Raw genomic sequence first — 22,390 nt, forward strand, 5'->3', positions numbered from 1 at the left:
ATTGAAATATTGTTTTCAACACGCTTTTAAATTACTACTAAAAGGAAAACATTGACAATGAATGCAAGACTTAACAACTGTAAGGTTTGGCAGTTTAAGAAAGTAACAGTTTAAAGATTAACAAAAGGAAGATAATTCGTAATTTGTATAAGGATTATTTAGACATTTAAATATTTTTATCTGAGGAATATTTTGAATTATTAGTAATAAACAATAGAGGGATAGGTGTTTTGATGAAAAATTAGTACTTAAGTCAACCAAAGCTGAACATCATCAACTTTTGAAGTTGTATTTAAAAAATGCCTTTAGGGGAAGAAAATAAATTGTTCCTTATTAGAAAATGAATTAACTGTAAACTCAAGGTATGTGCCTATACAAATGTTCCAACAAAGTCTGGGCTCACTTCATTGGAGACATTCAAACAAGTTGAGTCGTACAAAAGAAAATCTTTTTCCTTTTCCTGGCCATAAGTAATTACTGATTCAACTTTTTAAGCAATTCAGAGCACACTGCAGGTGCGCCTGATTTAAACAAGCATTGCATAAACCAAATGGAGATAAAAACTACCACGAACCTGAGTACTACTCCGGATGAGAAACCAAAACCCACGTCTAACTTAGCAATTAAGTGCACAGTATTGATTCTCATTGGTCAGTGTATGCATAAGTCACTTTGATGAAACCATCTACAGATTTTTAAAAAAATCCTTGTGGCCCTTGTTCACAACCAGTGGTCTTTGGAAGTTAAGGTCTGCTGAGTTGAGTTACAAAGCACGTGCTATATTCAATGCTGGTATGATACTGATACCCTTTCTACGAAGTTAGAACTTTCTAAAACATCTGAAGATGGGGGAGGCATGTGAGACTAAAATAAGGATTAGAGGAGTGACTGCAGAGACTGTCAGTTGGTAATGAGGGAGGAGGAGGATAAACTGGGGTTGGCCCCAGATGAGCCCACAATGCAGCAACAAGACAGCACAGAACTGCAGAAACTTCTAGGAACCACTGTCTGGTCCTGCTGCCAAGTGAGGCAAAACCAAAGAGGGATTTAACAAAAAAGGCACAAAGGAAAAACAAAATGAAACCTAAAGTTACGAGTCAAAAGGTTACCCCACTGTTATCCTGCATTAAAGAGGACAAGGCCAGAGTGAAAACTCTCTCTCCTGGTTCTTTCAAACAAGACAGGCTTTATTTAGATCACCAAAAATAACATTTTACAGAAAGGGAACCATAACATTACACAACAAAGTATAGCCCTAAAATCTCAAACAAGAAAGGCAATGCTTTCTTTAGATCACCAAAAATAATGTTTCACAGAGAGGGAACCGTTAGAAGCAAATGTATAGCTGCAAATTTTCTTTTGCCATCAATATCGATTCCCTCTAAAATACTTTGAGACTACTTTGTGGTTTCCAAGTACAAACTAAACCTTGTTGGACAGAGTTGCTCAGCTTCATCAAAAAAATAAAACCAATTTGCAAAAAATAAAAAATAAAACATAAAGAGACAACGTGGTTCTTGCTAACTAACTGCAATGTCTACTGAAATGGCCTAACCTATTCCACGAACCTTTCACTGTGAACATAGTTGCTTTTTCCTTGCCATCACAGACGGCCTGCACAGTAACAAGTGTCGTGTCAGAGCACTTTCAGGCACCCAGGGAATCATTCCTAACAGAATAACTGCAGTATGTGGGCAACTCAAACAACAGAGCCCCAAGGTGGGCACCGTGTTTGTGCTGTGGGTAAAGACCCACCACCTTGTTAAGTTGTTCACCTGGAACCCAGAGCGCCAAACTAGACAGAGCAGTTGCTCTTACAGAACCATCAACATTTTAATAAATTGCCCGGGGGTTCTTGGTGCTGTAATGTGCCTCACAGGCAGCGACATAAGCCGACTCTGGGAAGAAGTCATCATGGTATTCTGCTAAAAACCTGAAAAGAAAAAATAGCCCCAATGAGCACCATACTAAGGACTAAATAGCAAAATACTGACTTTCAACCTACTAACATTTCAACTGTTTTTTTGGTATTAGGAAGAAAAAAAATGACTATAATTTTGACCTCTCTATATTATTTTCACTGCACTTATCCAGCTTCTATGTGAATTACTACTTATCTGAATGCCTTCACCATCATCAAGTGTACAGATGGAAACAGAACCTACACTCCACTAGGTGGCAGTCTGGTTATATAAACACTTCTGTGGCGGGGGGAAGCCCGTGAATGTTTCTACATTTTTCTGTTGTTCAAACAAACTATTAAAAACAACAGTATGTTTATTGCAGCACTATTCACAATAGCAAAGACTTGGAATCAACCCAAATGTCCATCAGTGACAGATTGGATTAAGAAAATGTGGCACATATGCACCATGGAATACTATGCAGCCATAAAAAAGGATGAGTTTGTGTCCTTTGTAGGGACATGGATGCAGCTGGAAACCATCATTCTTAGCAAACTATCACAAGAACAGAAAACCAAACACCGCATGTTCTCACTCATAGGTGGGAACTGAACAATGAGATCACTTGGACTCGGGAAGGGGAACATCACACACCGGGGCCTATCATGGGGAGGGGGGAAGGGGGAGGGATTGCATTGGGAGTTATACCTGATGTAAATGACGAGTTGATGGGTGCAGCACACCAACATGGCACAAGTATACATATGTAACAAACCTGCACGTTGTGCACATGTACCCTACAACTTAAAGTATAATAATAATAAATAAATTTTAAAAAAAAATGCAATAAATAGACAAAAAAAAAAAAAACAAAATAACAAAAAAAAAACAACAGATTATAGGCTGGGCACGGTGGCTCACACCTGTAATCCCAGCACTTTGGGAGGCCGAGGCGGGCAGTCACAAGGTCAGGAGATCGAGAACATGCTAGCTAACACAGTGAAACTCCATCTTTACTAAAAACACAAAAAAATTAGCCAGGCGTGGTGGCGGGTGCCTATAGTCCCAGCTACTTGGGAGGCTGACGCAGGAGAATCGCGTGAACCTGGGAGTCGGAGCTTGCAGTGAGCCACGATCGTGCCACTGCACTCCAGCCTGGGCGACAGAGCGAGACGCTGTCTCAAAAAAAAAAAAAAAAAAAAAAAAAAAAAGAAGCAAATAAAATAAAAAATAAAAAACGATCATAAACAATAAATCTCACTTGAGAAATGTACATCATTTATATGAGCAAAGTCATACAAAAATTGAACAGAACAACTAATAATGGCATTTGGTGTCCTAATTTGCCATGCCAAAAGATGTTACAGTTCTAGCTGACAGTACCAAGACATAGAAAAGACTCATATGTATGAAGACGGATGTTAAAAAATGTGCTGGTCATTCAAGAGTCTGCAATACACAGATGATATCTTGACTCAAAATTCAACTGATTTTTCCATGGAGGGCTAAGACATTCTCACATGTGCATTATTCACTAATAAGCACATTAGCCTTATGCTTGCTTCCCAGTGACTCCCACCTGCCCAAATTCCTAAAAATGTACAAACCTTCTTTAGTATAAATTGAGTCAGAACTCACTGGATAGCTAACTCATTTTCTTCTATGAGTGTACTCTTTTTATGATCATTGAGTCCATTGATTCTGGTTGTTATCTTCGAATACATTTTTAAAACCTCTTACTAGGTTTATTAATAAATCCTCCTAAGTTACTTCCTAAAATTCTAATTTCTATTTTGTATTAGGTATGCATCAAAATAAGCAGGATTTCCTATGCTATCCTGCAGCTGACTCTTCTATTTTCTTGGCACTATTTGATTTCAGTTTATAAAATTTTATGCCAAACAGAGTTGTGGGTTTTGTTGAGGAAGAGGCTGGGAGGGAAGAGGGTATTTTGGAAACTTGTTTCCAAGAGAATGTTGTAAAGTCTAATTTCACTCATGGACATTTTATTCAAAATGCCTACATGAAAGGATCTCTTAAAACCACAAGACAATTTCCCTGGCTGGGATGCTCTCCACTCTGTGGTAAATCCTACTTTGATGAGTCAGGGTGGGGCCTGGATACAAGGAAGAGATGCTCCTTAAAGAGAAGGAAGAAACAAAGTCAGGTAGCCAGGATGAGCTGGGTGAGGCAGGGGAATGACTAGCCTTGAAGGCCAAGGAGAGGAAGTGGTCCACAGGCATCATCTGGAAGGGAGAGGACACAGCAGAGCCTCAGGTCAAATGATCCTATTAGATAAAAAAAATGACTGGCTTTGTCAGCTGCAGGAAACAATACCTTTGTCTGAATTCATACATGACAACACAGACGAGGGGTCTTTTAATTCTAAACACCAAAATCCAGCCTATACATGCTACTATTTACATTAGTTTATGTACATGCAACAAAGGAAAGTCCAACGCTTGAGGTACTGTTGAATAAAAAAATGTAAAACTAAATTATCATCAATCTCAATCACTTCTACTTTAGAAAATTTATTTTCTATGTATAAGGTTTTTTAATTAAATTCTTCTAGTGAGACAAAAAAACTTCACCTCTGTACAATGAATGCCCCTAACTCAGAAACCAGAGAAATTATGGAAAAAAGAAATACCAAAAAAACCCACTCTTAATTCCCATTACGGTTAGAACCAACCATACTTAGGTAATACTTCTACTATTTAAAATACCACAGAGCTGACTTCCCTATGTGCTAAAGAGAAGTTCAGAGAAGCCACATATATGGCAACAGATGTAAGTTTTGACAAAGTAATAAAAATACCTCAAAAAGAGATCAAAGTGCTTCAATAAAGCCTTCAGATTCTTCTCAGAAAAGGACATCTTTCCAAGGATTTCCGGAAGTTTCACTGCATTAAAAATAAAGGTAAAACCATTCACAATTAGTAGAATCTGACAATGCATAGGATTCACTCAGGGAAGGTCTGGGCCCCTCCTTATCTCTATTGGAACTGAAATTAACATCCACATTATCAAACAAAACCCCAAACTCTTACTGAACAAAGACAGTATAGCAGTACAAATATTACAAACATAATTTTTATGAAATTTAAGATTCATTCAGTGCCTTTTCTTTGATAGGTTACCTTTGATTTTTCTTAGATCCCCAAATTTCTTAGACAATTATAGCCCAAACCACAAGGTGTATAGAAAGCTAACAAGAGAATACAAAATGAAAAATGGAAAGAAAGCAGGAACCAGGATTCTTACCAAACAATCGCAACAAATGTTGTGCCCCATAAATGTAAGAGGGTGGAGGCGGCTGGTCACCTGGCGGGTAATTGTCAGGCACAAGTTTCCAGGAAAGGACCTGGAAAAAGCACGAATTGAATTGTTTTTGTCACTCTTAATGGAGACACTTCCAACCACCTAACAATTATGATAGTAAATTGTACGTAGAGGGGAAAAAATAAGCCATTGTATCAAAATAAACACAAGCTTACAAAAAACAAAGATGAAAGGCAAAAACACTTAAAATAGATTAAGAAAGTCTTTAATTTCTTAACTCGCAACAGTTATTCCCTATAAATAACGCTGTTTGGGTTCTTTAGCCCCTTTATTGAAAATCCTGCTGCATGGCCAGGCGCGATGGCTCACACCTGTAATCCCAGCACTTTGGGAGGCCAAGATGGGTGGATCACCTGAGGTCAGGAGTTTGAGACCAGCCTAGCCAATACATTGAAACCACATCTCTACTAAAAATACAAAAAATTAGCCAGGTGTGGTGGTGGACACCTGTAATCCCAGCTACTTGGGAGGCTGAGGCAGGAGAATCATTGGAACTGGGGAGGCAGAGGTTACAGTGAGCCAAGGTTGTGCCACTGCACTCCAGCCTGGGTGACAAAAGTGAAACTCTGCCCCTCCTTCCCTCCCCCCACCCAGGAAAAAGAAAATCCTATTGCACTAGAGACAGAATGAAGCATTAAAAAGTAATCCATAGATGTTCTGAATAGTATTACTGTTGTTTCAAGATTCCTTAATTTCTGGCTGTTAGATTCATTATGGAAACGAATTTGAATTTTTTAATCCTTGAATCAACTGAAACAGACTTCAAACCTGATAACTGATTTGTCTTCATTCTGAATTTCTGAACTGTGGGTGGACTTGGGGCTTTTGTTAAAGGGAGAGTTGCATTTCAAAAATCTCTGATGAATTTCCGTAAAAGTAGTTCAGTAAATTATAGAACCAGAGCCTACTCTACTCAGCTGCTACTTTGGCTTTTGGGACATCATATTCAATATGGAAACAGTCAGACTGCAGAAAGCCCTTCAGCAGACAAAGCAGAAAGGTGCCCCCACAAACTCAGAAATGCTGATATAGTCAGTTTAACAACATGAAACTGCCAGAAGCTAATAAGCACCAAGGTGGCCCTGAAGGATCCAGGACAAAGGCCTAGCTTCACTTCGGCCCCTGCCTAGCCAGGCCTAGATTCTCCCCTAGGTCTCCACCAGCAGCGCCCACTTCTGCACTGTGGAGCACTGAGGGAAGGGATCGTTCCAGCAACTTTACAACATCCCCAGCACCTGCCCAGTGTACACAGCTGAAGCTTTGGAACCATTCTGAAAGTGACTCAAAGGAAACATACAGGACTTTGCAATCTCAGAGGCATGAACAGCACTTGGCATGTACAAAAGCAGGTCATCTGGCTCTACCTCACTCACTCAATTCTGTGTTTCAAGGCAGTTTATAACCTTCTACTTATGAAGACACATTTTCCAGGGGGAAAACAGTAGGTTTCTAGTCGGGGGAATTCCCAATGGGGTATGTATGGGAACCATCGATGGGTCTTTACTGGCATGTGCTGGCCCAGACCAGCCCCTAGTACTGTGGAGCAGTGACTGGTACTGAGAGAAAGAGCCCTGGTCAAAAAATACGGTGGTAGAGGTACGTAAGAAGGTGGGAATCCACGAAGGTCTCATGAGTCCTTGTGAGAGTCGCCTGAACCCCAACCATTTCCCAGAAAGCACTTTTAAACTGTAAGTTGCAGCTGTACCTATAACCACTAGATGGCGCATTCACACTGCAGATCAGCGTGGGAATGGCCCTTGACAACTCAGATGCCCCTTAAATTCACGATTTCCCTTCAATAATAAAATTCGTAGTGCATTCTTATCTGAAAAATGGGCGTGTCAGAGACTGCTTGAACTAGGGATTTCCTAACCTACCCTCAACAATCATCATAACACAAATTAGGCTTTCTAGATTCTCTATGGGGTCAGCCAACTGTAGCCCCTGGGCAAGTCCAGCCCAATGCTTGTATGTTCAAAATGGTTGGGGAAAAAAAATCATAATAATATTTTGTGATATGTGAAAATCATGAGACATTAAATTCTCAGTGTCCATGAATGAATTGAGGGGGCAGCACACAGAGCCATACCCCTTTGTTTAAGGCAGAGCCACATCCCTTTGTTTATGGCTTTGCTGCTGGAACAGCAGAGTTGAGCAGTCTCTGGAGAGACCTTAGGGTACACACTACGGAAGATAGTTATCATCTGGAAGAAAGTTTTGTGACCTCTCTTCCCATCATAAAGTGCTGTTTGCCTAGGTTGGGCACATGGCTCATGCCTGTAATCCCAGCACTCTGGGAGGCAGAGGTGGGAGGATCACTTGAGCTCAGGAGTTGGTGACCAGCCTGGGCAACATGGCAAAACCTAGTCTCTACAAAAAATGCAAAAATTAGCCAGGCCATAGTGTCATGAGCCTGTAGTTCCAGCTACTCGGGAGGCTGAGGCAGGAGGATCGCTTGAGCCCAGGAGGTGGAGGCTACAGTGAGCTAACATCCTGCCACTGCACTGCAGCCTGGGTGACAGCATGAGAGTGAGACCCTGTGTCAAAAAAAATGTTCTTTGCCTAGCAAAGCCATTTTCCCCTGTGCAACTCCTACTCACTTTAAAAAAAACAAAAAAAAAAAAAAAAAGAAATCTCACCTCCTAGGAGACTTTCACAGAATTTGCTGATAGACTGGGACGTCTTTAGAATCCCTGACAAACTCACCACCTACAGATCACCTAATGGGCCTTAAAAATAGTTTTAAAATGAAAAGTTTTCCCATCTATCAAGTGGAAATCTGGTGGCAAGACTGATCTCGAGAATTCAAAGTAATTGGGTTCAAGTGTCTGGCACAGTGGTGGCCTAGAGCACATCCCTGAAGGGACGGCTATTGGTATTACTGTTAATGATGGAGGGAAATCAAGTATTTAAAGTTGGAGTCAGAAAACTACAGCCTGCTGGTCACAGCCCGCCCAACTACTGCCTGTTTCTATATTGCCCACAAGCTAAGAGTGGATGTTATATTTTTAAATGATTGAAAAACAAACAAAATTTTCAAACACATGAAAATTAAATGCTAGTCAAATTTCAGTGTCCATAAATCAAGTTTTATTGGAATATAGCACACTCATTTTATTTACATACTATCTGTGGCTACTTTTGGAGTTAAGTAACCTTGACAGACACCATATGGCCCACAAATAGCCTAAAGTATTTACCCTCTGGCCCTCTGTGGAAAAAGTGTATTGACATCTGTTCTATAAAGTAAAAATACTGGCATTTCAATAATTGCACTTATTTAAAAGATAATTGTCAGTGTAGGGCTGAAATCCTAACAATTTTCTCGCTTTAGAAACCAAAACCCACAGTGTTAAGCATAATCTTACGTACAATTTTGTTAATGTTTACAGTAATAGCAACATGATGCTTCAAGAACCTTGACTTCCACCTATAGAATCAAAGTAATCACAAATGAAGGAACCATTGGGAACAAACATCAAACATTCTTTACCTCATTTATTTCATTAGTTCTTCTCCCTTCAAAGCCAGCAAACACAGCACTCCCTTCCTTGCTAGGAGTCAGAGGAATAGGTGAAGATGATCTGCTATGCACAGGTGTTTCTTCCAAAGAAAAACATGAAATTATTCACACAGCAACTGAATTAAAGACTGCCTCAAGACTGTTAAAAACTGCAGAACATAAATCTAAACTTGGTTCTCAGAAAGTACCAACCTTTAACAATAAGACTTTCCTTTTATAACAGCACCTGAATTGTATTTGGTTAAAAAAATAAGGAATAAAGCACTGACACATGCTACAATGTGGATGAACCTTAAAAGACTAGACTTAGTGAATGGAGCCAATCACAAAGGGCTACATACTATGTTTCCATTTATATGAAATACCCAGGGTAGGCAAATCCAGAGAGACCGAAAGCAGCTTAGTGGTTGCCAGGAGCTTGCAGAAGGCGAGGTGGGGAGTGATTGCTACTGGGTATGGGGTTTCTTTTTGGGGGTGCTAAAAATGTTCTGGAATTGACTGTGCAGATGATCGCACAACTCTGTGAATACACTAAAAACTATTGGATTGAACTGTATATGTGGATGTGTCAATAAAGCTGTTAAGTGCCACTGAATTATTCACTTTATAATGGTTAATTTTATATGTGAATTTCACATCAATAAATACAAATAAAAAAATAAAAAATACAAAGAGAAACAGAAAAAGATAGCACTTTATTTTGTAGCACTTTTAAAAACACTGTCTTTTTAAAAATTTTCCCAGCTGACCCTTTTCAATCTTCAATCAACCAATCCTTATTACCCACTTACATACAGATGATTCCATTTATATGAAATGCCCCAAACTGGCAAATCTATAGAGACAAATAGATTAATGGTTGTCAGGGGACATAGGGAGAGGCAAATGAGTAACTGCTAGTCGATGTGGGGTTTCTTTTTTGGAGTGGTGAAAATGTCTGAAACTGATTTCAGTGATGGTTGCCCAACTCTTTAGTTTTGCCCAACTGAAATTATTTTGTTAGTTATCTATCAGACAGTGTGGTCTCTTTGTGTCGCCCAGGCTCGACTGCAGTGGCCCAATAAGAGCTCACTGCAGTCTTGGACTCTGGGCCTCAAGCGATCCTCCTTTCAGCCTCAGCCATAGCCACAGCTGCAGCCTCCCAAGTAGCTGGGACTATAGGTGCACATCATCACACCTGGCTATTTTTTTCTTTAAGAGATGGGGTTTCACTATATTGCCCAGGCTGATCTTGAACTCCTGGCCTCAAGTGATCCTCCTGCCCCAGTCTCACAGGCATGAGCCACTGTGTCTGGAGACACTAAAAACTTTACATGTGTGAATTTTAAGGTATGTGGATTATATCTCAATCAAGCTGTTTTTAAAAAGCACCTGACTTTGTTTTAGCACTTGATTATTCAAAGGGCTTCTCTTAAAGATATGTCTTCTTCAACTCTGCCTTTCTGAGCTTTCTCAATTTTCAAAGAATCAGCAAATACTTTCACGCACCTGGAACTATGCCCCAAAACTGAGCTGTGATGGGCTGACACAATCAACAAGTCAGTCCCTTCTCTCAGGACCTTATGATATGGCAGGGACAGGATGTACACAAGGAAACAGGCACCTGAACACAGAATGGCACTGTGATGACAGTTTTGGGAGTTCCAACAGGATGACGCTTAGAAGGACCCCTGAAGGAGTCAGCACAGCAGGAGGGGCTGAGGGAAGAACAGGGCACAGGTCATACACAAGATATGCCTACTGGGGCATGGGGATTCGACTCCAAATAGTTTTACACTGACCTTAGCTTTGGAGGTGTTTTTGATATTTATGAGGGGTGTCTTAGATTTCACAGCCTGCGAGCAGCTGAGCTCTGTGAAAGGAAAGCCACTAGGCTTCCATCTCTGCAGTTGGGTGCTTGGCACCTGCTGTTGTAGCTGTTTCCACCTCCACACAGTGTACCGGTGGACAGGCATGCAAGCTGCCTCCCCTACTGCTGACTTCCTAACTCACTGAGCCCACTAGGCACCAGGTGGCATCGTCGGCCCTGCTGCCATCAACTTTCCATTTCACACGTTGTTGGCAGTCAAGGGTGGAAGCATATAAGCACAGAGCACCCTGTATTTGATTTGTGAATGAGATCTTCAATGTAAAGTGAATAGTCCTAATAAGAGCGCTTCATTAGCACAGGCTAAACAACCAGATTTTAATTAATTTGGGAAAAAAATGCCTGGTTAGTGTATGATAGCTAATGTTAGTTTCCACAGTAATTGTATCTGATTCATGACACCTGTTTTCACAGTTTTTGACAGTTTAAAATGATTAATTAGCAGTGGCTTACTTCTAAGTTTTATACTACAGCAAATCAACCTATGTGTATTTTGGGAAAAAAGAAAGTAAACTCTTGTCTAATTTATTTTGCCCATTGAAACATTCCAGCTGAAAATCAAGGTGAGCAGATCTGATGGAGTTTGAGTTGGACTGAGAGGAGGTAAGAAGAGATTATGGAAATCTGAACATTCTTACTTTGATATTTTAGGACAGACCTTTCCAAATTAACTTTAGAATGGAGAGACTACGGAGATAGAGTACAAAGAAAACAAAAAGCTAAACAACCCATTAGAATTGCTCATTTTGAATGCTTCGTTAGGCCTAGCTACACAATATATAGAATTCTGATAACTCAATTTGCTCACAATCGGTAGAGTGATGGCAAAAAAAGGCTGAGGAAACAGCCCAGTCCTGCCTCCACCACAGCTGCACTGCAGTCTGCGCCAGGTGCTTCAACTGTCTACAGCTCCAGGAAGCAGGCAGCATTAACAGCACTTTGGACACGGGAATCACACGCACTGTACATAAACACGTAACCTCAGCACCATGCCTGGCACTGACTAGGCACAAGGTACACGCTGGCTCTCCCCGGCCTGGAGCACCCGAGAATGAACCTACTCTTTTCCAGGTGCAGGAAGAGCTTGGGCATGCTGGTGGACGTGTCCTGCTGCCGGCGCTTGGGCTGAGGTGAAGCGCTGCTCTCAGAAAGCCTGTCACTGTTGGCACTGTGGCGCGTGGACCGCCTCAGAGACTGCAATGCTTCTGGCTCAGCTTTGCGCCTTTTGGGGGTGGCTGGTTCACCAGTGGTCGGCTGACTCTCTGTGGACTGTGGCGTGGATGGATTCAACAAAGGCGGGCTGGGAGAGAGTTCCTCCTGGCTCCTAGGGAAGATGGAGAATGTCACACACAGCTGGCTCAAAGGGCCTTTCCAGAACATGGAGTGCTTCTGAAGACACGAAATGCTCTCTCTACTCCAGGAGGGTTGTAAATATGTACATAAGTCACTTGGACCCTCTCCATAACTCTGCAAGGCACCCCCAGTGAGTCCTGCAGGCCTCTCACCTGGAGTGAAACTGACATGGGGAAAGGGAAAGGAGAGAGAAGCTACCAAAGGAAGGATGGCTGAGAGGAGATGGTGGCCAGGCGGAAAGAGAAGCTGGGGAGCCAATAGCCATGAAGCAGAGGGAGAAAGGGAGGGCAGGGCAAGGTGGCCAAGGCAAAGGGCAGCACGCTGCAAGTGGGAGGTTATCAGTTCACCTGCAGGCAGTTTTGCAGCACAGCAGTAGATGAAGGCAGACAATAAGTGGTTAACAGAGGAGACAGATGAATGGAAATCATGAGAACACACCACTCTCTCAGGAAGAGAGGCAAGAGGGAGCGAGCACAATACCTTACAGAGATTAAGGGAAAGACTTTAGGTTGCAGGATCCCCCTCCCTGTCCTCTCAAAAAAGAACAGAGCATGCTTGGTAACTGAGGGAGGAAAAGTGGTGACATCGCAGAGGAAGAACAGAAGTAACTTTTATTGAAGGCCAAAGTTTGCAGGCCCTGTGTGAACATTCCCATTTAATATTACTAGCTAGGCTTGCCTTCAGTCCATTCCACACCTGCAAAAGAAGGAGGCTCCTAAGGAACCTCTGCCACTAACACAAACAGCCAATGAGGGGGCTCAATTCAAACTTGCCCCTTCCACTCTCCTCAGCCTGTGCTCTCTTCACCCCACCCCCTACCATCTTCCAAAAAAATGGGGTAGCTGCTCATCATCCCACCTAAGTTCTTTATGCTGGGGTCTTCACTTGGTAAAATCTGCCAGAGCCATATGAAAGTGAAATGATGACTTAGCTTACCCACAAAAAAAAGAAAACCTCCAGGACACACATTTTCATTTCCTTCCCTCCTCCAAACATGTTGGTCCACACTATCAGACTGAACTCTTCAAAATAAGGATCTGATTATTGTACTGCTGACATGTGAGGGTGAAAGTGCAGGCTATATAACTTACCTGTTAGTGCTTGTGGCACTTTCTTTAATGGGAAGAAAAAACTTAGACGAAGTCACCTTTTTATACTGAGCTTGCTCATATGGATAGAGTAAAACCAACGGGAGAGTGTAATCAAAGGTTATTCTTAATCCATCCACCATCTCCTTACAAAGGTCAACACTGGCAGGATTAAAAAGAAGAGATTACAGACACAATTAAGTAAGAGGTACTTTCCAAAATTTCACAATGAAGTTGCCGATTTTTAATAGGGCAGTTTGAAATCTAATCATTATATATTACACCTACGTACACACAAAATGAAATGGATTTGTAGCTGTCAAGATTACATAGGAAAACATAAGTGCAGAAAGTACAGCAGTGACTTTACCTTACCCCACTAAACACAAATAAATACGTTCAAGGCCACAGAGGTGTCCAGCAGCCCGTGCTGCAAAAGTGGACAGGTGGACACACCCCTATCACTGCAAAATGAAACAGCTTGACCCTAGTGAACCCCTAACCCTTGCTTTAACTCCAACACTCCACCTTTCTGCCTCTTGTCCAGCTGGGTCATGCATGCCAGGCAGGATACAAGGAAGCTTTCTCTGACTGGAATGAAAATCTGTTTGTAAACAAGCTTTGAGAAATCCTTACTGCCCATTCTGGTGCTTCTCAAGGAAAGTTCTTGCCCTAAACAGTATCACCGAAAAAACTGTCTCTGTGCTAAGGCAGTGCACTTTCAATGCATCCATGTCAGATGTGTAAATAGTTATTGAAGTACTGAAGATTTCACAAAAGTGACAAGGTTTTAATATTAGATGATTCAATGAATTATCAATTATTAAACATTAAATGAATTCAAAATAACTGAGAAGAGACAAGTGTCACCTATTCTAAATGGAAGCCACCTCTCTAATACAGAGAGAACCGCAAAATACCAAACATGCCAGTACTCACTTCTTTTCTGCTGGGATATAATGCACGTTCATGTTGGCATGTGGCATAACGTGATGGTGACGAGGTCTCTCATTGGCTGAAAAGGCTGCATTGATAGCAAAATGCTTCACATAGGATTCCAAAATCGTTATGATGTTGGTCTGGCATGGAAGTTTCACTAACTGTTAACAAAAACATAGACTTATGCATCCTAATGTAACAAACCACATATTCCAAGAAACACTGGTCATGTCTGTACCATTTTTTAACTCAAAAATAAAGCAAAGCCAATTCTGTTTGAATAGAACTTCTTAAATATGTTTGCAATCTCTTTGATCTTTTTTCCTCTACTGATCATAACCTTATGTTGATTACAATATTACTTTTTTGAATAGATGTAAGCAGTGATTCTTAAGCTTAGTGATCTGTTAGAACAACCTGGGGGATTCCTTCAAGTATACCTGCAGTTGGGCTCCACCACAGATCAATTAATTCTTAACTTCTGGGCTGAAGCACAAGCAGCAGGATTCTGGAAAGCTCCCAACACAACCCTAATGGGCAGCCAGGGCTGTGTGAGTTATAATTTAATCAGCTGCACAGCACCACTGGCAGAGAACTTTAAAACCTGACTCAGTACAAAGCTGAAAAATATAAATTTCATTCCTCCAAAATTCGTTATTGCTTACGTCTATGACTGCAAAATATGGCAAAATGAAAATGCCAAACAAATCAATGTTTTATGCATTCTCCCTACATACCCGTTTCCTCCTGTTAACGTAGTAACAATCATCCTCCAGCTGCTTCTTCAGAACTTCAGGGATTTCTATAGTTATTGTTCTTTCTTCCATTTCTCTTTTTGTTTGAAGCTCTGGTTCTTCTTTCTGCAATATCAAAATTCCATTTTTAACTATTTAAAACAGTAGGAGAGTCAATATCCAAGGAAGGCCTGCTATGAAACAAACCCAGCTAATCCTCAATAATCATAGTATGCCAGGTGTTCTAATTAAAAGTATGTTAACGGCCAAAAGTTAACTTGTTTGGCGGCACTAAACACAATGCAAATATGTATTTCATTTCTTTCCCATTTAAGTTTACCAGTCGGATTTATACTAACTTTGGAGGCAGGCAGAAGACATCACAGTCTGTAGACTCCATTAAAAGAAATTTATCATTATAAAACAAATTATTTGACTGGAAAGACAGATAACTATAATTTGTGGAAACATTTTAGGGGCATAAAGAGCCACTGAGAGACTCATACGGTGACTATAAGGGTTGTTTTTCTTTAAATGTCAGATAAAAATTTACATTATTGGTTTAAAAGATGTATCTTTAGAAAACAATTCACAACTGGAGTATTTCACCGTGAACTTTTACCACCAAAATATACAACAAAGAGAAAGTTTTTACAATAAAAACTTTATACCACCTCAGTCTTTTCTTCAATATCACTTTCTTCACTTATTTCTTCATCCTTGTCTTCACTACAGTCAGAGGAACTGCTTAATGCTAGGTGAAACAAAAGCATCTGGTGAACTTGCATTATATACTTCACCAACCCTTATGTCTACAGATCTTCACCTGTAGTGCGGGTGCTACTGGAAATAACAAACTGCAATTCCATGTATTTTTAAATGCCAAACACAAATGCTGTATCTTTCACAATAGAAATTTATTTTGACAACCAATTTCAACAGATGCAAAAATCACACAAGCTAATGATCGGAAAGTGTTTTGTCAGTTAGGATCCTACAGTTTCCTATTGCATTCATAAATGGGACTAAGGTCTGGGAGGTGCCAAAAAGAGAACAGATCCCATGAGAACACACCCGTGAGGGGTTTGTACAAAGATGCTGGCTGAGAGGGCAGCAGTCACAAGCATGACTCTGCTAAGGTGCTATTACTGACTTATCGACTTATATTGACTGCTACTTTAATTGTCAAAAATAAATGGAGCAAATATTATACATAATGAGCTTGAAGTGTTTCCCTGTCTAGAATTTCAATGAATCCTTCTCTCGGTCTAGGTGGAAGTTCTTTCAGCCAAAGAAAATGAAGTGAAGCTACTCACAGTTTTCATCATTTTCATCCTTTTCTTCAGTGGGGAGGCCTTTTAAGACAGAGTCAACACCAGGCAACCTGCAGCGCTTCTTCTTTCTTCCTGTGCTCCTCCTGAAAAAGAGTAGCAAACAACTGAAATAAATTTTGACATTGAACTCTTGAGTCCTGAGATCAAAACAAGATATAATAAACAATGAAATACATTTGAAAAATCATTAAACTTCAGAACATAAATGGTAATTTCCATTTCAGAAGATTATACAATAACCAATCTGAAATCACTAAGGTTATTTAGAATACCATAGGAACACTCTTCCTCTTACACACTTTAAATATGTAAAATTACTTAATAAGTATTTGTCATTTTATTACTATCATAAAAGTCTAAAACACTAAGAGAAAACACATTGGATAACATTTATATCTTGATTTGTGTATTCTTACAGGCGAGCTACAGCTTTTCTTGCCAATTTACGCTGTAATCTACGATTTTCATCGGTATCACGAAGCACATGATCTTCGGCTGCCCATCTATCCCAGCTAATTGAACAAAAAAGGAAAATTCAGTACTTTAGTTTGATATAAAACAAAGGCTAAAAGTACCTCAAAGCAATAGAAATGCCCCAGAATTACATTTTAGAAAACGATTTAAATATTTTAAAATCACAAACAGGAGGCAAATAAACTGAAAAAGTAACTCATTCAGACAGAGAAACAACTGGGGTTTCCAGAATCACCCAGACAGAATTCAAATACAATCGACTTAAAAGTAACTATTCCTCAGAATAGGCAAGTTCTGGTAACAAAGTAAAAACAGGAAATGAATCAAACTTCTCTACAAGTGTTTCTAAAACTTAAAGAAGTTTGCAGTGTTACAAAGTAAAAACAGGAAATGAAACAAAGTTCTCTACAAGTGTTTCTAAAACTTAAAAGAAGTCTGCAAAGTTCCTGGGCTGCAAAGACAATCAATTTTCAGTCTGGTTTAACAAGTTCACTCACCTTCTGTTCCAACCATTAAAATGGATCAGATATTCTGGGATCTTTCTGCCTTTTTCGTCTTTCCCAACAATAACATCAACAATCTGAAACCAAGAAATATTCCCCACAAATGAAAGGACATACAGAAAATTAGAAGTTACATCAGGAAAACTAATTCATAGACCCCTTTTTAAAGAAAAGAAAGCATTCTCTCCTCTTTTAGACCGAGAGCTGGGTTGAAATATTTTGCCTTTCAATTATCATTTTTTCCCCGAGTGGACGCCTTCAAAATAGGAAACATCCGTCCAACCACCCCGTGATTGGTCTCTGAGCGTGAGACAGTGTGAGGCTCCTGAAGCCATTGGCCGGCCGATTTGTCACTAAGGAAAGAGTCCAGGCTAGATGAAAGTTGCAGCCCTGAGACCTCTGGGAGTTGTAGTTTCCTGGGCTCCCCTATATCCAGTGCCAGGATGGCTGGCTGGAGACTCTGGAATCCCTCCCTGTTATGTCCCTAGAGAGAACTAAGACTAATGATGGGGCGTGTCGCCCCGTGAGGAGGCTCGGGGTCAAGGAGAAAGAGGGACAGCAGACGAGGTTAGAAGACAGGAGCAGCAGGGGAGGGAACTGAAGGCAGAATATGCTCATCCCTTTAGGGATGTCCTTTAGCATCTCTAATTGACAGAGCTGTCCAGACATCGCCAAAGACACACGTGGGACTGCCCTTGTCTCTGCCGCCTAAGGCTTCGCCCAGGAGGCCCTAGGAAGCCAAGTCTCTTAAATGAAAGCACCTGGGTGCTTTCCTTGGGGAACTGGGAGACCTGCTGCCAACTCCTGCCCGCCACCCAATTCTGAGGAGCTGCAAGATGTGGCTCAGCTCTCGGAGACTTAGGTGGACCCGCCCAGGGCGCGATTCCCATCAACTATGGTCAGACCCACGTAAATCCTTCAGAGTTTGAAAACGCAAATGCTGCAAGGCCCTGGGGTACGAAAACACTGGGCCAACCTTGCCCTCGGGGTGGGGTTCACGGCCTACAGGAAGGATGGGGCCTAAACTGGACTAGGGTCCCAGGGACACAACGTCGCAAGTCAGCGGCCAGCGCCGTGGAACTATGAATTAGAACCTGGATCGGACGGCCAGGGCCGTCCCACAGGAGCCCACCCGGCACTGGGCCGCAGAGGAGGAGAGATTTAACGCGAAGACAGAAACCGTATTCGAGAGGCCTCCTCCCTCAGCGGCCACCGTTGCAGTCCGGGGCGCAAACGGTAGCCCCGGTAACGCGACAAAGCACTGGCGAGGCTTCCAACCGCGCGTGCGCCTCCCGGCCTGACGGAAGGAAGTGAAAGCATCCCACACCCCGCCCCGACACCCAGGCGCAGCGCCCTGTGAGCGCCCCCTGCCGGCTGCACCGCTCCTCGCAGGCCGAGGAGCCCGGCCGGTCCCTCAGCTCCGCGCGGCCGTCCGCCCCCGCCCCCGCCTTCGGTCCCGGGTCCCCCAGCCCGCGCCTCCTCCCTGTCCCTCCGCGGCGGCACCTTGGCATCGTACAGCACTCGCGCCTTGGTGGGGTCAGGCTCGAAGCACAGCACTTTCTCCCCTGAGTGGAATTTAAATTTCATGCCCTCGCTCGCGCTCATTTGCTCATCGTGGCGGAGGGCGAGGCTCCGGGGCGGGCGGAGCGCGCGCTGTGGGGGAGGGCGGGCGGGGGCGGGGAGGCGGTGCGCCGCGGCCGGGGGGGGCCGGGAATGGCGGAGGCTGCGGCCGCCCCGCCCTCGGCCCCTCCTCCGCCCTCCCCGAGCCGCTGCGGGGACCTCGGAGGCGCCTGGCGCGCGCGCTCCCGCCCGGGCGCGCCCCCGCACGTCCCCGCCGGGGCTTCGGGAGGGGTGCGGGCGGGGAGCGCGACCCCCTGGCCAAGGTCTACCGGCAGGACGTCTCCCGTCGCCCCCATGGGAGAGGGTCCCCGCGGCCTCCAGGCTGCGCCCACGTGCGCGCAGGGTCGTCCGTCGCCCCGAGCGCCCGCTCTCCGGCCCGGGCGTGGGAGGCGCCTAGGAAGAGAGCCGATCTGGAGTAGGCACCCGGCGGCCGGGAGGCTGGAAGGCGTCTGCCCCCAAGAGCTCCCTGGCCGTGCGCGCCGCGTCAGCCCCCTTGGCAGAGCCGCGCGCCGATGAGTGTGGCCACGCTAGGAGAACGCAGCACTGGAGCTGGCCCCAGGCGGGCAGTGGCCTCGGGCGAGGGCAGAAGGGCACTCCGGGCAGTGAATAGAACACTTGCTTATCCCTTCAGAGGACAAGCCGGTGGCAGGCCTGGAGCCCCCAGTGACGGGGTGAGCAGTGGGCAGTGAGGCAGAGGGGTCCTTAAAGGGTAGTTGACATCTTCAGTGTCAGCTTCTAGCGTGACCTCACAGCCCCCAGCATCCCCGGAATGCCCCCCACGGTCTATCTGCTCCAATAGACTGAAAATTCCCTAAATGGAAGGCACCCTTGAGGCCGCTATCAATATGGTACCTGTACAGAGTGGGTGTTAGGTAAATACTTGATGAACGAATGACAAGTGATGGGAGACTTGAAGGACAAACTTCCAGGGACAGAAAGGACGGTGCTGGGTTTTTTCTTTTGAGTTTTGGAAAGCCTTGGGCAGTGGTACTGGATTAGGACCGGGCTGGAGACCAGCTTCCAGGCTAATCTCTGCGGACCTGGTGAACTTCCACTACTCTGTTCTAGCCTCCAGAAAGTTGCATTTGCTTCCCTTCCTCACACTTCCTTCACCAGGTTCCTGGTATACATCCTTCATATTTCAGCATGGGCGTTGCCAGCAGAAAAGCCCTCAGGCTTCCCAAGATGAATCATAAAGCCCTGAGGTGTTCCCTCCCAGGACTCTGCGTTCCCTTTCTTGCGTGTACCACTGTACTGTAGAATGGGTTGTTCATTTGCAAAATGCCCTCATTAAGACGGTAAGCTCTTTGAAGCTGGGGATAGGGGTCTTATCCAAGTCATGGCGTATTCGTGGCCCATAATCAATATGAAATGAATGAACAGATTCATTTAGGAAATAGAACCCACAAAACTCGGTGGCCAGTTGGAGAGGAAGGAAGGCCAATTGGAAGGAGAGGGAAGGAGGAATCTTGGGAGACTTCCAGGTTTTCTGGCTCAAGGAATTGGGTGAGTAATAGCTGCATCCGCCAGAATAAGGGCAATACAGAGGAGTTAAAGGTTGGGGGAAGATGGTCAAACGGCCTTTGGGGTAATACAGTGCAGAAACTAGAACTGGAACCATGATTCCTCTCCAGGTTGTGGTTTATCAGAGATGAGAACAGTAGATGGTGGTGGTCCCCACAAATGGCAGGGGCAGCTTGGAAGCACATGTAATTGCACGTTCTGTGTAAACCATAATTGAAGTATTCACCTTTTTATTTTTCCTGCCCATGATTGGAGAGTTCTGCTCCAGGCTTTACCCTTTCAGGATTAGGATTTTAGATGCTTTCCTTTGTTTCTCCCCATTTCCACCCTTTTTTATGTCATTGAGGAATTCCTCTTTCCCTGTCCCTCTAAAAAGTCCAAGAATGCAAAAGCCTTCAGGAACCTAAAAGTTACAAAGCCTGCCAATGGCAGCACCCCTTACAGCCCTCCTCCAGATTAGGATCCATTAGAGAGGGCTACACCCTTAATGCAGGAGCATCATTTTTCCTCTCGGGTGTAAAGGTTAAGAACATGGCCGGCTCTGCAAACCACTCTCCAGGACCCAGTCCCATGGTTGTCACTTTCTAGCTTGTGACCATGGACAAGTGGTTAGTCTCTTTGTAATACACTTTGTTCATGTTTAAAATGAAGGAAATAGTAGCTCCTACATCGTAGGGTTTTTTTAGGAGTCAATGAGTCAATTCAGTGTACATGGCTTTGCGTAGTGCTTGACATATAAGTGCTAGGTAAATATTTGCTCTTAACATCAGGCATTTCTTATCTGTTTCTCCGTGTCCCCCATTCAGTCATTCATTCATTCACTCATTCAACAAATATTTATTGGACCTTCTGTGTGCTGGTTGCTAGACACACAAAGTAGAATACATACATTACCCCCGTCCTCCCAGAGGGCACATTTCAGGAGGGCAGAGCAGCAAGCAATCAAGTTCAGGCCTTATGTGCATACCCTAATAAAGCTGGTGTGGAATAGAGGAGACACAAGAGCTTACTTCTCTCTAGGAGGAGGGAGAGTGTCTGGAAAAGCCTCAGAGAGGAAAGCAGTCTTGAATTGCAACTTAGGTGTTTTCCTCATTTTCCAGTTTTTGAGGTTTGTACAGTAGTTTTGTCTGTATTCGGGCATGATTAGAGTGGTCTTGTTTTTATTGGAATTAAGATAACCATTAAATCTTATAACACATCTTTTTGATTTCTCATTATAGGTCACCTAGGGGTCACTGACCTACAGGAATTCCTTCTCTTAGCAAGGTGAGTGCAGTGCCGGATCCAGTTAGTTGCGTCCCACCCCCCGACCCCCCACCGCTGGCAGAGGCCCAATTTTGTTCAGGTGTTTGCCATCCCACATTGTCAGAGCAGACCTTCCACCAGGGCTCAGGCTGGAGTGAAACTTGATCGGGCTAATACAGTAGGACTCACTTCTGGGTATACATTTGGAACAGCTGGGGAACTTTGAAAACTTTTTAAAATACTGTTGCCAGGAGTTGGAATTTTGTTTCCAAAGTTCCCAGGTGATTCCACTGTGCAGGCGGGGCTGAGAACTACTGATCTAAACCAATCCGGCAATCCCCTTCCTCTTACAGTGATTGGTTTAAGTATGGTCATGTGATACACGCCTGGCCAATGAGAAATTCTCATAGCGAGTTAAAATGGGGAACTGTGAGTACTTCTGGAAAATATTTTCCACCTGCCTCCCTCCAAAAGAAATACATTTGGCATAAAGTCTCCTTTTCCTCACTGCGTTTTATCGTCTGCGTCAGAATGCGGGGTTAGGGAAGATGTCAGTGCTGTAGCCACCTTGGCACCACGGAGCTGGCCATCATCACCGAGGCTCTGAGAATGAGAGCCCAAGGCTGGCACTCCCTCACCTCGGTCACTGGGAAGCTGTTGAGCCCCTGACGCACTGAATTAACTAATCCTGCTGCCTAACGCCAAACTTCTTGCTCTGTAACATAATAAACCTCCATGCAGCAAAAGCATCCTGGTCACGCCCCTCCTGCAGTTGTAGAGTTAGGTTATTGGCATCTGGCATGATGTTTCTTGCTAATTTTGGTGACACTGATGAGATAGACTTCTGATGGTGAGAATGCATTTTGCCATGGACATGTAGACGTAATTGATGTTGCATTTGAAATATCGTTTCACAGGTATTCAGTATTCAGTAGGC

The 22,390-nt window shown here is 43.4% G+C and overlaps 1 protein-coding gene across 2 annotated transcripts; it reads right to left on the bottom strand.

Moving 5' to 3' along the window:
- Positions 1-1,166: 1,166 nt before the first annotated feature.
- On the bottom strand, positions 1,167-18,718 carry MSL3 (MSL complex subunit 3). 2 transcript variants are annotated; one of them, XM_007991021.3, is made up of 13 exons: positions 18,568-18,718; positions 17,059-17,141; positions 16,504-16,599; positions 16,070-16,170; positions 15,428-15,507; positions 14,757-14,879; positions 14,020-14,180; positions 13,084-13,242; positions 11,701-11,963; positions 8,743-8,852; positions 5,172-5,271; positions 4,726-4,810; positions 1,167-1,933 (listed from the first exon to the last, which is right to left on the bottom strand). In XM_007991021.3, exons 1-13 carry the CDS (start codon positions 18,667-18,669, stop codon positions 1,834-1,836), a joined length of 1,563 nt encoding a protein of 520 aa, XP_007989212.2. In that variant the 5' UTR covers positions 18,670-18,718; the 3' UTR covers positions 1,167-1,833. The 2 variants fall into 2 exon arrangements, with proteins under 2 accessions (XP_007989212.2, XP_072869972.1); XM_073013871.1 differs by lacking the exon at positions 18,568-18,718 and adding an exon at positions 18,159-18,245.
- Positions 18,719-22,390: the final 3,672 nt, after the last annotated feature.

This window comes from Chlorocebus sabaeus, chromosome X (genome assembly GCF_047675955.1).
Source record: "Chlorocebus sabaeus isolate Y175 chromosome X, mChlSab1.0.hap1, whole genome shotgun sequence".
In the NCBI taxonomy this organism is placed as follows: Eukaryota; Metazoa; Chordata; class Mammalia; order Primates; family Cercopithecidae; genus Chlorocebus; species Chlorocebus sabaeus.